The sequence below is a fragment of the Bos mutus genome, chromosome 19 (assembly GCF_027580195.1).
Source record: "Bos mutus isolate GX-2022 chromosome 19, NWIPB_WYAK_1.1, whole genome shotgun sequence".
Taxonomy (NCBI): Eukaryota; Metazoa; Chordata; class Mammalia; order Artiodactyla; family Bovidae; genus Bos; species Bos mutus.
Genome location: NC_091635.1, coordinates 53,700,983 through 53,716,196, shown reverse-complemented (window position 1 = coordinate 53,716,196; position 15,214 = coordinate 53,700,983). Strand labels below are relative to the sequence as shown.

General features: G+C 51.8%; 1 protein-coding gene across 10 annotated transcripts in view; it reads left to right on the top strand.

The window, feature by feature from the left end:
* Positions 1-15,214, top strand: part of MSI2 (musashi RNA binding protein 2) — a 403,990-nt gene that overhangs the window by 319,680 nt on the left and 69,096 nt on the right. For all 10 annotated transcript variants that reach the window (XR_011461308.1, XM_070357270.1, XM_070357268.1 and 7 more), the window contains one exon: positions 10,227-10,309. Coding sequence is in view for 9 of the 10 variants with exons in the window: in XM_070357270.1 (XP_070213371.1) it covers positions 10,227-10,309 (83 nt within the window). In the remaining variant the exon portion in view is untranslated. The remainder of the gene's footprint in view (positions 1-10,226; positions 10,310-15,214) is intronic.

Genomic DNA, 15,214 nt, shown 5'->3' with positions numbered 1-15,214 from the left:
CTCCCGATGCAGCCTGTGCGGGGATACAGAGACGCGTGTCGATTTGCACCGATCCCGGCTCTGCGTGTGCGCCAGCCACTTGTAATTCCCCACAGCCCCAGCCAGCTCTGCACGGCAGCAAGAAATATGACCAGGCAAGTTGAGAAAATAAATTAAACTAAGTGTCAACTTTTCTTGTTTCTCTCCTCATTATTAAGAGATGGAATGGGGCTCGTTTATCAAGCAGGGGGAGAAATTAATTGACACGGCTTTAGTATCATGATGTCTGGCGTGTCTGGTCACATTCCTTCATTTTTTGGAAAGGCATTTTATTATCGTTTACAGCAACCAGCTGCCAAACTACTGGTGTAAACGAGGCAGCAGGCGCATGAGTGACGCCCCGCGAAAGGACTGCAGTGCCGGCCCGAAAGGGGCGCAGCGGGAAGGAGAGGCCAGGTCAGAAAGGGCCCCCCGCCCCCCGGCCCAGAGAGGCAGCCTGTCGGCTCCTGGGCAGGGCAGAGAGAAGGGATGTCTGCAGACTGTCCGACCCATCACAGGCCCGTTTGCCGGCCACAGAGGAGGGTAGTTGCAGGCCTCTGCCTCTGATGACCTCCTGGCCCTCACACCTTTGCTCTGACCAGCCATGAGGCCGAGTCCTGCATCCATTGCGAGTCAGCTTGCCTGCCCCCTGTTCTTGGTTCTTAACAAGGCCAGGGACGTGAGTGCTTTTCTGTTCATCCCTCCAGGGCAGCTGACTCTAAATTAGAGAGCCAGTTTGCTGCAAGAGGTGTCTGCTAGCATCTTCTTTGATGATGCAATCCCGTTTTCAGCAGCTCTGTGGTTGGGGTCTGGAAACGTTCAGAGGAGTCCCTGCCCTGTGCCCATCCTTGGCCAGACTAGCTTAGGTGATGCTCTGGTTTTCTTGATAAAATTGAGCTTCGGGGTGTTGCTCTTAAAACTCTCGCTGTCCCCTGCACTATCTGTATGTTAAGGGCATGTCCACACCAGAGTGGATGCTCAGCTGGCCGGGCCGGCACCGCTGTCTCTCCCGTGCTCTCCTGCTGGGTCGTGAGGCTGAGGGACTGTTGGCCGGTTTGTAGAGGGTCTCGCTGAGCAATGAGGGTGGGGCTCCAGACCCAGGTAGGATGTGTCGAGAACCCAGCAGATACTGGGTTTGGGGTAATCCACCTTCATGTGAAGGAAGGAGGCTGGGATGGAATGAACACAGGCTTTCCCACCCCTGCTGTCTGACCCTTGAGTCTGTAAAGTAGGGACAACCATCCCTAATCCACCAGGGTCGGCAGGGGGCGGGGCGGGGGTGTGGTTGGTGAAGACTGAATTAAAGAAACTTGCTCAATAAACATAGTAAGCTTTCTCTTTTTATAATTATTGTTAGAATGTGGAATGGTAATAAATAACCACATTTAGGATACCAGACAGTAGATATGATCAAAGGAATTCCCATCCCTGGTTTGGTGGGAAGCGACCTGCTCATCTGCCTGAAATCCACAGAAGTGTTTGAGTGTGAGAGCAGACGGGCCTCCAGGTGGCGCTAGTGGTCAGGAACCCGCCGGCCAATGCAGGAGACATAAGAGACTCGGGTTCCATCCCCAGATCAGGAAGACCTCCTGGAGGAGGGCACGGCAACCCACCCCAGTATTCTTGCCTGGAGAATCCCATGGACAGAGGAGCCTGACGGGCCTCAGCCCATAGGGTCGCAGAGTCGGACTCGACTGAAACAACCTCGCAGGCACACTCGTGAGAGCATCACACCCGGACAGTGGCCCCTCCTGCCCGGTACCTACGTCTGAAGGTGCTCAGGAAAGTAATGACAGCTCAGACTGGACTTCACTGGTGTCCGGGTAACAGGTAGCAAGTATCCCCAAGTGGCAGGCAGTCATTGGAAACGTATCCTTTCCTTTGGAAAGGCAGCTTGTTTTTTTCTTCGAATAGATCAGTCTTCTGAGTTACATTTGTATAGGACAAATGCAAGGGCATGTGAAGCCACCAGGTCCCACCAGATAAGGGGCCTTCAGACCCTAGCCAAAGTTCCCGGAAAACCTTTCCAAGGAGATGAAACCCATTTGCCAAACCTGCTGAAGCCCATAGACATGGCCCAGAAATGGTCTGAGTTGGGGGCAGGTTGGGCAGCCCGAGGTGAAGTGTCATCAGTGGACACACGGCTACCGTGCTGAAGCCCGCAGACCACCAGGGTTCGTGCCCCAGGCCTCCCCTTCTCGGGACCGTGGGGCCCCCAGACCAGCAGGGAGGAGTTGCGAAAGGAGCCAGGCATGACTCCTGGCCAGCTCCTGCTCTGGCTTCGGGGCCACGTGCCTGCACAGAGGAGGTGTGTAACTGTGCCAAGCAGTTGAGCAAAATGATGAGGGAGGAGGCTGCCCTGCCACTCGCAGGGTTGCCTTGGGGACCAGGGAGGGTGATAACAGGAGAAGTCTTTTGAAACCAGAAAGTGCTGCCCACGCCCGGACCCAAGGGATTCGTATTTATCCTAGAAGCAGCCCACAGCTGCTTCTGCTTCCCACCAACTCTGGGTTATTAGCCAGAGAGGGAGGTTGCGTGGGTTATAAATACACTTGGGTACGCGTACCTTAAATTCCTCATGGGATACCCAGAATAAATTTGACAGTCTGGGTTTTTTTTTTCTCTCTCATTTTTTTCCTCATTAACCAAGTGTGTTAACTCCTGACTTGCATTGATTTTCACTGAAGACGCATTGGACACTGCGTGATTGCCTATTGACACTAATAGGCAACTAACCTATATGATAAGAGAAGAAAATTATTTTTGAGGCTAGGAGAAGGCCGTCCCCGTCTTTCCCTCCTGACCAAAAAAGAATTCTCTGCAAGTTAGCTGTTGGCTGTTCCTCAGTGACTGCGTCTGGAGCAGGTCATTTTAATTGTGAGGCATCTTGTTCTCGGAGCTCTCGTCTTGTGTGTGTATGTTCGTGTGTGTTTATAGCTTTGTATTATTCAGGTGAATAGTCGGTGTTGTTCATTTGAATAAAAGAGGGAAAAAAAGGTTTGACTGTTAAACGCTTATCTCTTAAATAGAGCCTACTTGTTAGTTTCCATAATAGCTTCATTCAAGAGAATGCTGTAGAATTGCATTTTTAAATGCTCACTGCTACCCTATATATGTCTGTTTTTAAATCCCGTTTTGTTTGGGATTCACCTTCCCACCACCTTCCTTGTCCCAGTTTTGCTGACTCCTGGCATCCCTCAGAAGTGCGGGTAGGGTTAACGTGGGGACTTGGAGAGAGGCAGGCAGGTATCCTTTGCTGATGACGAGGGAGAGGGTTTCTTTGGGGAACTATCCTGTTTTCCCCCAAATTTTGGCCCTGTACCACTCTCCTTTCTAGGGATGGTGGCTGACGACTTCACACCCCTCGGGAAGGGAGTTCCCTGGTGGTCCAGTGGCTAAGACGCCACGCATCCAGTGCAGGGGGCCTGGGTTCGATCCCTGGTCAGGGAAGTGGATCCCATATGCTGCAACTAAAAATCCCACGTGCCCCAACGAAAAATCCCGTCTTTCACAATGAAGTTCAAAGATCCCACGTGCCACAATTAAGACCTGGCGCAGCCAAATTAACTAATTTTTGAAATGTTTTCTGGCTCTGGCATGGCACCTTCTTAGGACCAAGAGAGACTATGCCCTGAGCAGGGGTGTTCACAGGGGTTCCCCAGAGGGCCCTGCTGGCGTGAGAGCCCTCACAGACTCTGTGTGTCCAAGTCCTTGCCCCGGCAGGGACCAGAGCAGGATCCCCCACGCAAGCCGGCCCAGCTCTGCTGACTCTCCATGAGACCAGAGTGGTGAAGGCACTCTCCTGGGGCACACAGCTCACCACCGGGCCCTCGCTTTTGAGCAAGGATAATTGCTTGTTTTTAATTGGCTGCTGTGTGTCTGATGGACCTTCATGAGACTCCATTTCTGATTCTCTGCAAGGCTCTTTTGGAAAAAAATGACAGGGAAATAATCAGTCCTTCCCATTCCTTTTTTTTTTTCTCCCTTATGTTCAAAAAAAAATTTATTTATAAAAAATACAATGGGATAGGTTTATGCTGAGAAATGCAGCAATAAATACTGTGGAAGAAAACAGAGCAGTTCTACATTGGCACAAACAGGAAGGGCAAAGGCGCCCCCAGACTTCCATGTCCGCAGGCCAATTTTGTACACGTTCCTTTTGAAACGCCACTCGGAGAAGATCTCATCAGCTTAGGTAAGAGTAAGTACACGTATAATCGCAAATGCACACCGGTCAGGACTTTATTTAAAAATTAGCAAACAATACTGTGGAAACATTGATACATAAATTTCTAAAATGCATCTTAAATTTAAACGTGGCAAAAACCATGTTTAGCTGTAAGCATGTTTAGTCTTCCACGTAGAAACGAGATACTAAACTGTAAAAAGAAACAAAAAAAAAATAACTTCCTATTGTTTGAGAATACCAGTTTTAAGCAGAGGACTGTAAAAATGCATAGATTTTTAATGAAAGAGCTGACGGCACAGGGGTACTCCTCAGCCTCCTGGGTCTCGTGTAGAATCTGTACATTCGGCAGACTGTTCAAAAGCCTGCGATGCACTGAAAACAGTATGCTAAGTGAAATAAACCAGACACAGAAGAACAAATAGTGTATGGTTCCAAGTCCATGAAGTGCCTAGAGTTGGTGAGTTCATGGAGAATAAATGTTACTGGGGGCTGTGGGAGGGAGGGAGAGACATTGCTTCAGGGCACAGAGTTCTGCTCTGGGAGGGGGAAGAGTTCTGGGGATGATAGTTCTGGAGAGTGGTGATGGTTGTGTAACATCATGAGTGAGCAAACGTCACCATCCCGTACACTTAAAAATAGCTAAAAGGGTACATTTTATGTTACGTTTATTTTACTCAGTAAAAAATTAATTTCAAAAATGGAGAAGGCTTGGATGCCAAAAAAAGGATTTTTCCCACCCACTGCCACATCCCTCCCAAATTTTTGACTTCCTTCTTCTGCCCTTCATACCTCAGGTTAATTTATTTTGTTGGGGAGGGCGCAGTGCTCACCACTGAGTCGCTACTACTACTGCTGCTAAGTCGCTTCAGTCGTGTCCGACTCTGTGCGACCCCATAGACGGCAGCCCACCAGGCTCCCCCGTCCCTGGGATTCTCCAGGCAAGAACACTGGAGTGGGTTGCCATTTCCTTCTCTAATGCATGAAAGTGAAAAGTGAAAGTGAAGAGCTCAGTCGTGTCCAACCCTCAGCGACCCCATGGACTGCAGCCTACCAGGCTCCTCCATCCATGGGATTTTCCAGGCAAGAGTACTGGAGTGGGGTGCCATTGCCTTCTCCGACTGAGTTGCTAATTCATTGTAAATGAGGATGCATCTGTAAGATAAAAATGATTATACGTTCAGGAATAACATTTATTGATAATTAAATGTTTCGTTGCTTCTTTGCTTTCTCCAAATGGAATAAATAAATATTTTAGACATAATCAAGTTTGTTTTCTCTGTTTGGGCCAAACAGACATGGCTGTTGAAATGATATAGATCTTTAAAATACTGCAAATGAGTCTTGACATTGCTGAGTTGTGTTGAGTCCAAGGTACATAGGCTTGAAATCCAGACTCTCTCCTGTGATCAGGAAAATCAGTTTTGTGATACTCGAATTCTGAGTCCTTCGGGATTAGGGAAGGGACCAGCGGGGAGCCAGGATCTGAAGTGATGCTGTGTGTCTTCCCCCTCCCTTCCCCGTGCAGCAGTCTGCATTTTAATTCCTGTCTCCCGCCTCCTCCGCACCTCTTCCTGTCTCTGGGCGGTGGCAGGGACTGGGAAATCGGGGCGACAGTGAGTCTGGAGTAGCGCTGGGCCAGGAGTCCTGATAGTTGCTTCGTGGTGGACCAGGCAGAAGTGGGGAAAAGCAGTTTCCTTGGCAGGGGACTGAACCCAGTGCTTCTAGGAGACTCGACTTACCTGGGCACCAGGTGACGTTAAACCAGTCTCCTCCAGCTCCTGGAGGGGTACCCTGGACGGGCACTGACCCACCTTCTTTTCCGGTGGCACAGATGGGCACGCCTCATTTGTCCACACTCTCTCGCCTTCCATTCAAAGCGCGTGCCTGGTCTGGCTGGAGCGATCTCGTGGGGCCCTTCTGCATGGGGGCGGCCAGAACCCGCCACCTTGCTGTCTTAGCTCCAGTGGCTGCTGTGAGAAATGGCCGCCGACTGAGGGCTTCAAGCCACAGAAGTTCATTCTCACGGTTCTGGAGGCTGAAGTCTGAAATCAGAGCGTCAGGAGGACCACGTTCTCTCCGAAGGCTCTAGGGGCCGGCCTTCCCTCTCCCGGCTCCTGGGGGCTCCCGGCCTGCCTTGGCTGGCGGCCTCATCCCTGCATGCCCTGCATCCGTCCTCACGAGCCGTCTCCCTTGGAGTCTCTCACCTCCCTCTCCACGGCACAGAACGCCTGCTGTTCGATGGCGGGCCACCCTAACAGTGGGGTGATCTCTTCTTGAGATTCTGAACTTACATTTGCAACAGACTTTTTTCTAGATAACATCACATGCAGAGTTTCCAGGGGGTAGGATGTGGACCTACCTTTTGGGGGCCTCTGTTCATCCTGATTAGCAGCGGGGTTCTCTCCCTGCCTAAGAACTGGCCCATCCTGGTGTGTTGAGGGTTTGCATGTCGCCTTGGTCTGAGTTTGGGCCAGAGGAGCGGCTTCAGAGACAGAGGAGACGCCAGAGTGACTCATGAACTAGATGTGCGGGTGGCAAGGGAGGGGGAGGCCCGTACAGGGAAGAAGTGGGAACCTCTGACCTGTCGCTTGAGAAGAGGGACGATCCAGCACGGTGCCTGGCACATGGGGAGCGGATTTATGGCCGAGGAGGGCCCAAGTCGGTCTCGAGGGAAGGCCATGACGCCGGTTAGGCGGCCGCTCAGACCCTGGAGGAGCAGAAATGGCTTGTTCTGTCATGCTCAGCCACCCGCTGCTGTGTGTTAGGGCCTCTGTGTGTCCTGGGGACCCAGAATGAGTAAGGCCCCTGCCCAGCCCTTGTCCTCGAAGCCAGTCTAGAAGGTTCCTGCATCCTCTGCCGTGCCACCTCTCCCTCCCTTGGGGACCTTCTGAAGGCATGGCACCTTGGTCCCTTCTTCTAGGATCTGGGTTCCAGAAGCGTGGCCAGGAAGGGGATTAGCCTGAACATCGCCAGCCTCCCTGTGCGTGCTGCAGCAGCTCCTGCCTGGATGAGAATGTTGTTGTTGTTCAGTCGCTCAGTTGCGTCCGACACTTTGTGACCCCATGGACTGCAGCATGCCCGTCTCCTCTGTCCTTCACTATCTCCCAGAGTTTGTTCAAATTCATGTCCATTGAGTCGGTGGTGCTAACCATCGTTTCAGGCCCCTTTGAAGGGGGACTTGGGCAGCCATCACAACAAAGCCCAAAGAGAAATCATTCGGAGACTTACCTCTGGGTGTGGTCTCCTCCAGCCCTGTCTGTAACTGTGGGACCAAGGGCTAGAGAGAAGGCCAGTGTTGTAGCGCTCTCTGCAGGGACCTGGTTTAGAGCGGTGTATGGACCTGGTGAATTGTTTCCTGTTGGGCCTCATTTTAAACAAAATAACATTGTATCCAAAGACCCTGGGAGACACTTGCCAACTCTGACCCTGTGTGGCAAAGGCTTGTACTTGCCCCTCACGATGGGTCTCACCTCCAGCCTTACGTGTCTACAGTGGCCTGAGCTGAGCTGCATAGGCTGGAACACCGACCTGGTATTTGGTGTTTGGTAATAAATTACATGGGCTTCCCTGATGGCTCAGACTGCACAGTGCAGGAGACCTGGGTTCGATCCCTGGGTAGGGAAGATCACCTGGAGGAGGGCATGGCAACCCACTCTATTATTCTTGCTTGGAAAATCCCATGGACAGAAGAGCCCTGTGGGCTACAGTCCATGGGGTCACAAAGGGTCAGACACAACTGAGTGACTGAGCACAGAGAGCATAGTAAATTACATAGCATCGTAAAGATTGTGATAGCTGATTCTGTGGTCATCCTTGCCCTCTGTTTTACTGGAGATTGAGAGCAGGGAGTGGCCTTTTCCATTCCTTCCCCAAGGAATCTTCCAGATCTCACGGGAGCTGGGATGTAGGTGTGCAGTGCCCACAGCAGCCTGTTCTCCGCTGCTCCTTAAAAGATGGTTGGAGGTCAGGGAGAAGAGCGTCCTGAGAGATTTTCTGTCCACCTGGGATTTCTGGGGCCCAGAGTAGACACAGAAGCTTTAAAAGGGAGCATCTGTATGTGTACTCATGACAGGAAGCACTGATTATCATACTACTAAAACAGCTGTTCTGATTTTTGTGTTCCTGGTTGGTGTACACAGGCTTGTGTTAGGCCAGGCTCATAACTCTGGGGAGTATAGTGTCTTGGTCAGTTGAGCTGTTGGGAACATCCCCTGGAAGAGGGCATGGCAACCCGCTCCAGTATTTGGGCTTCCCTAGTGGCTCAGACAGTAAAGAACCTGTCTGCAATGCAGGATACCTGGGTTGGGAAGATCCCCTGGAGAAGGAAATGGCAAGCCACTCCAGTATTGTTGCCTGGAGAATCCCATGGACAAAGGAGTCTGGCAGGCTGCAGTCCGTAAGGTCACACAGAGCTGGACACGACTGAAGCGACTTAGCACACACATAGACTGGGAGGCTTACAAACAACAGAAATGTGTTTCTCAAAATACTGGAGGCTGCAGGTCCACGATCAGGGCGTCAGCATGGTCAGGTTTTTGGTGAAGGCCCTCTTCTGGTTTGCAAATGGATGTCTTATTGTGTCCTCCCGGGGCAGAGAGTGCAAGGAAGCAGGCTGCCTCGTGTTACATAAGGGCACTGATCCCGTTCATGAGGCCTCCATCCTCGTGATCCAAACGTCTCCCAAAGGCCCCACCTCCTAACACCATCCCGCTGGGGTGGGATTTCAATACATGAATTTGGGGGAACACAAACATTGAGTCCATGAAGTTCTCCAGGCAAGAGTACTGGAGTGGGTTGCCATTCCCTTCTCCAGGGGATCTTCCCGACCCAAGGACTGAACCTGGGTCTCCTGCATCGTAGGCAGATTCTTTACCGTCTGAGCCACCATGGACTGAGGAGCCTGGTGGGCTGTATAGCCCATGGGGTTGCAAAGAGCCGGACACGACTGAGCAACTAACAGGTTCACTTCCACTAAACATTGAGCCCGTAGCAGAGATTTGGGTTGTGACCCGAAAGGGTCCCAACATGCAGTCTCACCACCTTAGGCTGCAGGTGCAAACCTTGAGGCTTGGCGGGGAGAAGGGGCTTCCCAGGAGGACACATATATTTGATGCAGAGTCAGGACTGGGATCCGGGTCTGTGGCCTCCCCATCAGGTTGCCTGCGCTCCTGCGTGCAGCCGCTGCGGCTTCATTTCATCCAGGGCGGGGTGCCATCCCATCCGTGGGTCTGTATGTCAAAGCGCAGCTTACCCAGTGGGGTCACAGATGGGGCAGCATGCTGAACCCTGTTGGGGGCGGGAGGAGAAGAAAGAGAGGGCAGGAGGGTGGCGAGAGGCACTCAGGATGCTGAGCAGTGGTCGGCTGCCAAAATTCTTCAGTGCAGCTTGTCTAGCAAAGCCGGCCTCCAGCCGAGTAAATACAGCAGATAGCTGACGGGCTGACAGCAGGCATCAAATAGTCTTAAACTGCACCAAATCCGCAGCGCTTTTGAAGCCACAGTAGAAAAAGGATGCCTGCGCAGAACAGAGGCCTGAGACTTTTAATCGTTTCTTCCAGGCCTCAGGATGTCCTGATGAGGTATTAGAGGAAGTAATTCAGGAAGAAAAGGACAAACAACCGCCTCCGTCTGGAGGCCGACCCAAGGGCTGGCCACTCCATCGAGGAAAGGGCGAGTGTGGCCCCGTGGTCATCTGCTGTCCCGTCCCCCGCCCGCCCTCCTCCCGCCGGGAGCCCTGGGCTCTGACCCTTGTAAATAACAGACACGTAAATTTCCTGTTTGCTTCCGGGCAGATGTAAACCACATGTGCCCGCCGCATGGGGGTGAAATCATTAACTTTTCCTCACTGTTGGAAGGGTGCGCTGTACAAATTAGAAATCATTTCCTCAAGCTGGAGGCCTTACCCAGGGATCCATTCCCTGCCCTCCTCCCAGGAGCCTGGTCACCACCGCAGGACATCAAAGAAAGGGAACGGAACTCAACTTCTCCTCTCTGTCTTTTTTCCTTCCTTTCTCCTCTAGGGTTTGGCTTTGTCACTTTTGAGAATGAAGACGTTGTGGAGAAAGTCTGTGAGATTCATTTCCATGAAATCAATAATAAAATGGTAAGTTGGCGGGAAGGAAATCTAAAAAGGAGGGGATATAGATGTATATGCATAACTCACTCATTTTGCTGTACAGCAGAAACTAATATACTGTTGTAAAGCAGTTATACCTCAATAAAAATCAATGAAAAAATGGTAAGTTGGTAGGGGGTACATTGAAATGCCTCCCCTTCCCCCATATACACACCTTATCCTACAGACTGCTGCAGCCTGGTCATGCTAGAAGGTGCGCTGGGTGGGCGCAGGGACCACACTAAGAGTTCAGTTCTGTGAACAGCAGGAGTTGACAAGGTTTTTCTGTAAAGGATCAAATAGGATATATTTTCTGCTTTGCAGGCCGTACAACTGACTATCCAGCTACAAACCATCTAGAGACAATATATACAGGAATAAGCAGGGCTGTGTTTAATAAAGCTTTGTTTGTGACTTCCCTGGAGGTTCAGACAGTAAAACGTCTGTCTACAATGTCTAAGCTTTAAGGACACTAAAATTGAAATCTCGTAATTTTCACATCACAAATGTTTATTGATTAAGTGATTGACATTTAAAAATGTAAAAACTGGGGACTTCCTTGGCGGTCCAGTGGTTAAGACTTTGCCTTCCAGTGTACGGGGTGTGGGTTCAGTCCCTGGTCCGGGAGCTAAGATTCCACATGCCTCCAAAAAACAAAACATAAAACAGAAGCAATATTGTAACAAATTCAATAAAGACTTTAAAAATGGTTCACATTAAAAAAAAAAAAAATTCTTAAAAATGTAAAAACCATTCCTGACTCTGGGCCTCTACAGAAGTGGCTGGGGGACTCAGATTTGACCTGCAAGTTTAAATTTGCCAACACCTGGTCTTGGTATGCATCTGCTGTTTAGCTTGGTTTTTGAGAGCTCTATCTTAGATATGAAGTATATTGCCCAAATTATCTATCTCTTTAGGCCCTGCTGGGTAATTAACATTCTCTCCTTCTGATCAGCTAGTGTTACCCTCATGATTGGTTGTTTTGGCCTCCTTTTGGCCTTCTAAAGTCCCTTTTCCTAGAGGACACGCTCGACTAGAAGCGTGTTGGATCATTGAAGTTTGGGTAGCAGACCGACCGCCCAGAGAAGTGGCCACCAGAGGGCGCCATACCATGTGCAGCTCAGGCATGACAGCTTGGAAGTCTAAACGCCTTTCTTCCAATTGAGTAGGTGGGTGAGAACCCCCTTCCTGTTGGCTCCAGAAAGATGGCAGCCCAGCAGGTGTTTCTAGAGCCGTCAGCAGGTCCTGAGAGCCAGAACATTTAGAGCCAGCAGCACCTCCAGCCCCAAGAAAAGAGGGAGGGCGCGTATGTGTTTACTCACAGCTGTAACTTTGATATTCTCTTTCTTTAGTCAAAACATTCCTTGCTTCTGAAACATGGCATTCAGATACACATTGTATATTGGTCTGTGTTCACCAACTTTAAATTCAATAATAGAGCTTTTAGTGTGGATAAGATCAAAGCAATCTGCTTAGCATGTGGTTGCTACAGGCCTGATTCAATATTTGACTTGCTAATTTTTTCCCAGGGCACTAAAATAATATTGTTCGTATTGTTCCTAACAGTCATATGCATCTGAAATGAAAATACTGTTTCTTTGCATCCTGTGGGTTGGAGGCATCAGCTCAGGCATTGAAATGGTACCGGGCAGATGGGGGTGGAGAAATAACCGAGTTCCCCTCACGGGCTCCCACCCCCTCCAGCTGATCTCTCTCGGTAGGTCAGTACTTGCTGGTTTTTTTTTAAACTAGAGAGACGAGGCTTAAAAAGAAAGCTGCTTCTAGTCCCCGGAGGCCTTGTCTCTCTAGCCAGGCCAGCTATGGCCAGACTCCACTGAGGCCTGCCTGGGCACTGGGGGATGGGGAAGGGCCGCCCAAGGCACTGGCAGCCTCCAGTCCTGTGCTGCCAGGACTTCACGGTTCGTCGGGAAGGCCCTATGTCGCCTGGCAAGAGGCCTCGCGGTGCTGCCGCAAATGCATATGTGCAACCCTTCACCGTTGACTGGCTTGGCGACAAGCCTGAGACGCGGACGGAAAGGGCTTCCTCCTCCCCACTGTTCTGTGGGGAGACAGAGGCCCAGGGGATATGCCCCTGGGCCCCCTGGGTAGGGAAGGTGCACAGGCCTTGGGGTATTGGCTACCAGGCAAGCTGTGCAGGCGATTATTTGGCTTGGAGGTGGGGAGGTGGACCCCCAGATGACACGGGGGACAATCAGAAACTAGAGCTTCAGCCCCGGGTAACCTGCAGCCGTTTGTAGCCATTGTCCCCCATCTGTCACGTTTGCCCCTTTCTTTTGCACCAGGGTGGAAGCTGACGGTGGCAGGTGCTGGTAATGGCGTGCAGAGTGTGAGGTCTCTGTTTTCTTTGGAATCTGGGGCTGGTTTTAAGAGAAGAAGCAAGAATGGAAATAGGCAAGAGGCATGAATCAGGGGCAGACAGGTCAGGATCACAGAAGCCAAGGGAGGCATCACTGTAGGTGCCCAGCGCAGACCCACCAGGTCCAGGCCCGAAGGGGGAACTTAGAGGTGCTGGACAGGGCAGCATTAGGTCACCTGGCTGAGCTCCAGTGTAACAGGAGGGCCTGTGCAGGGTTGATCCCACGAGCAAAAGCTCCAGGTTGGGCTTGATAAACATTAGCTCTTGCTGTGGTCCACAGTGCCATCAATGAAAGGACTTCTCCAGCAAGCTCCTGTCCTCGGAAGAAGGGTGGAATTTAAAGCACATTGGGAGAGGATTCCACAGCCTGAATTGCTTTGGGTTCTGTGATACTGGTGTCTACTTCTAAGACTCAGAGAAAAAGGAAATGAATTTAAACTGTGCTGTGGACAGAATTCAAATGAGAGATCAGAAAGACTCTGAGAGCTTAGAGACTGCCAAGCAGAAACAGGGGCGGCGGTGAGAATGTATGTAGGAGTGTTTTGTAAACTAGACTGTGCTCCAGCCCTGTGAAGACAGATCTCCTGGACGCCTTGCGGGGACAGAGTGCTGGGGGCCTCCCCCACACCCCCGAGCTCCTGCAGCTACCATTGTCTCCTGTCCACAGGGAGGAGAGAACTCACCGTGCTGAGTCACAAACACAGGACTCGAATCCAGCTCTTCTTATTCTTAATCCGGCACTCCTGTGCCTGGCACTCAGTGGGCCCTGTATACATGATCGTGGAATGAAGAAAAGGTTAGGTGAGGGACCCCATGACAGTAAGGCATATCGTCATTCCCACAGCCATTTCCCATCTGATTTGGTTGTTTAATCTCCTGGGCATTTAAAAAAAAAAAAAAAAAAGATGAGGGTCCTTCTCTATGTCCAGGACAGCCAGCAGCTGATGTGGGGGCACGTGTTTCTACCTGCAGAGAAGCAGAGAGGCTGGACAAAACAAACTCTCCCGGATGCGTCCCCCCGCCCACCCTGGGGAGGTCAGGGTCATGGCAGGGGGATGGGCAGAGCCATGCCTGGCGCCCCCGCACGAGACCCCAGGGATCGCTGGTATTTGGGGAAGCCAACGCCACCATATCCTGAGTGCTTGCATTATGGATGTCGTTTGATCCTCACCCACACCTGGTGAAGGTGCTAATTATTATTGTTTAAAATTTCTTCCTTTTAATTGGAGGCTAATTACTTTACAGGGTTGTAGTGGGTTTTGCCATACACTGACATGAGTCAGCCATGGGCGTATGCTTGACTGATAAGCAAGGTGAGGCAGAGAGAGGAGTCAGGCAGCTTGCTCTGAGCCACGTGGCCAGAAGTGGCTACAGCAGGTTCCAGGCCCGAGTCCGGAGCTCCCATCTGTACCCAGTAGGCCGCTCCTCTCGTGGCTGAAGGGAACCTGGAGGGGCATCATCTAGCTGGGCACCAGCCTTCCAGGGCCACTGACCACCCCTCTCAGCAGCCACACAGCAGCCCAGGTGGTTCCAAGTTCTCCTGCCGGCACACAGAGGACGCGGGCTCACTCGGGGCCAGGCTCCCGACTGGGAAGAAGGGCCAAGCCTCTGAGGGGTCCCTGGGGGCCACAGGCCTCTTCCCCACTCCCCCTGCAACCCGAGCTCAGGGCCCGACCCACGAAACCTGGTCCTGGCGTCCGACCAGACACAGAACGGAGGGCAGACGTGGCTCCTCACGGTCAGCACGTGGGGCACGCGTGGGCCACCTGGGCACTGTCCGGAGGGGCGCCCCCCGGCCCCAGTGCCAGCCTGCCAGCAAGGTGCAGTAGTGATGCCCCCCTCCTGCCTGGCCCTGAGTAGTTACCAGTGCAGCCTCCAGGGCCTCCGACAGCCGCGGGAGGGAGGTGGGGACTGACAGAGACCACCCTGGGCCTCCTTGCGGGCCTGGCTCAGCCCTCACCTCAGGAGTCGGGGGGCAACGCCAGCTGCAGCGGGTGAGGACTCAGGGTCCAGCTAGAAATGTGCCAGGCAGGGGCACTTCGAGCCCTTCCCCAGCTCTGACCCACTACAGGACATCAGTGCCCACCAGGCAGCTTACACTCACGTGGTGGTTGTTCCCCTGCACAGAGCGGACAGCAGAGCTCACTCAGGAAGGGACTTCCGCCGCCCATGGCTGTAAGGGCAGTGCTGCGATTTGAACCTGTGTCCTTCTGGCCCCAGCCCTGGGTTCTTCCCACTCTACGCTGCTGCCACCTTAGACAGACCTCATCATGGAAAAATCTGGACAGATTTGACTGGTGGATATAGGGCAAGGTTTTGTTTTATGCAGGGATTGCTATAGGATTCCGTTAAGCATCCTTTTCCTTGTTCCTTTAAGTGATCCGATGTATGTATTGCTAAGCAAGCTTGTCAGGAATGCAGAGTATCAGGCCCCGCCCCAGATGTGCCAAAACAGAATCTGCGTTTTGACAAATCCGCAGTGATTTGTGTGCACATTAAAGTCTGAGTGCTCCGGA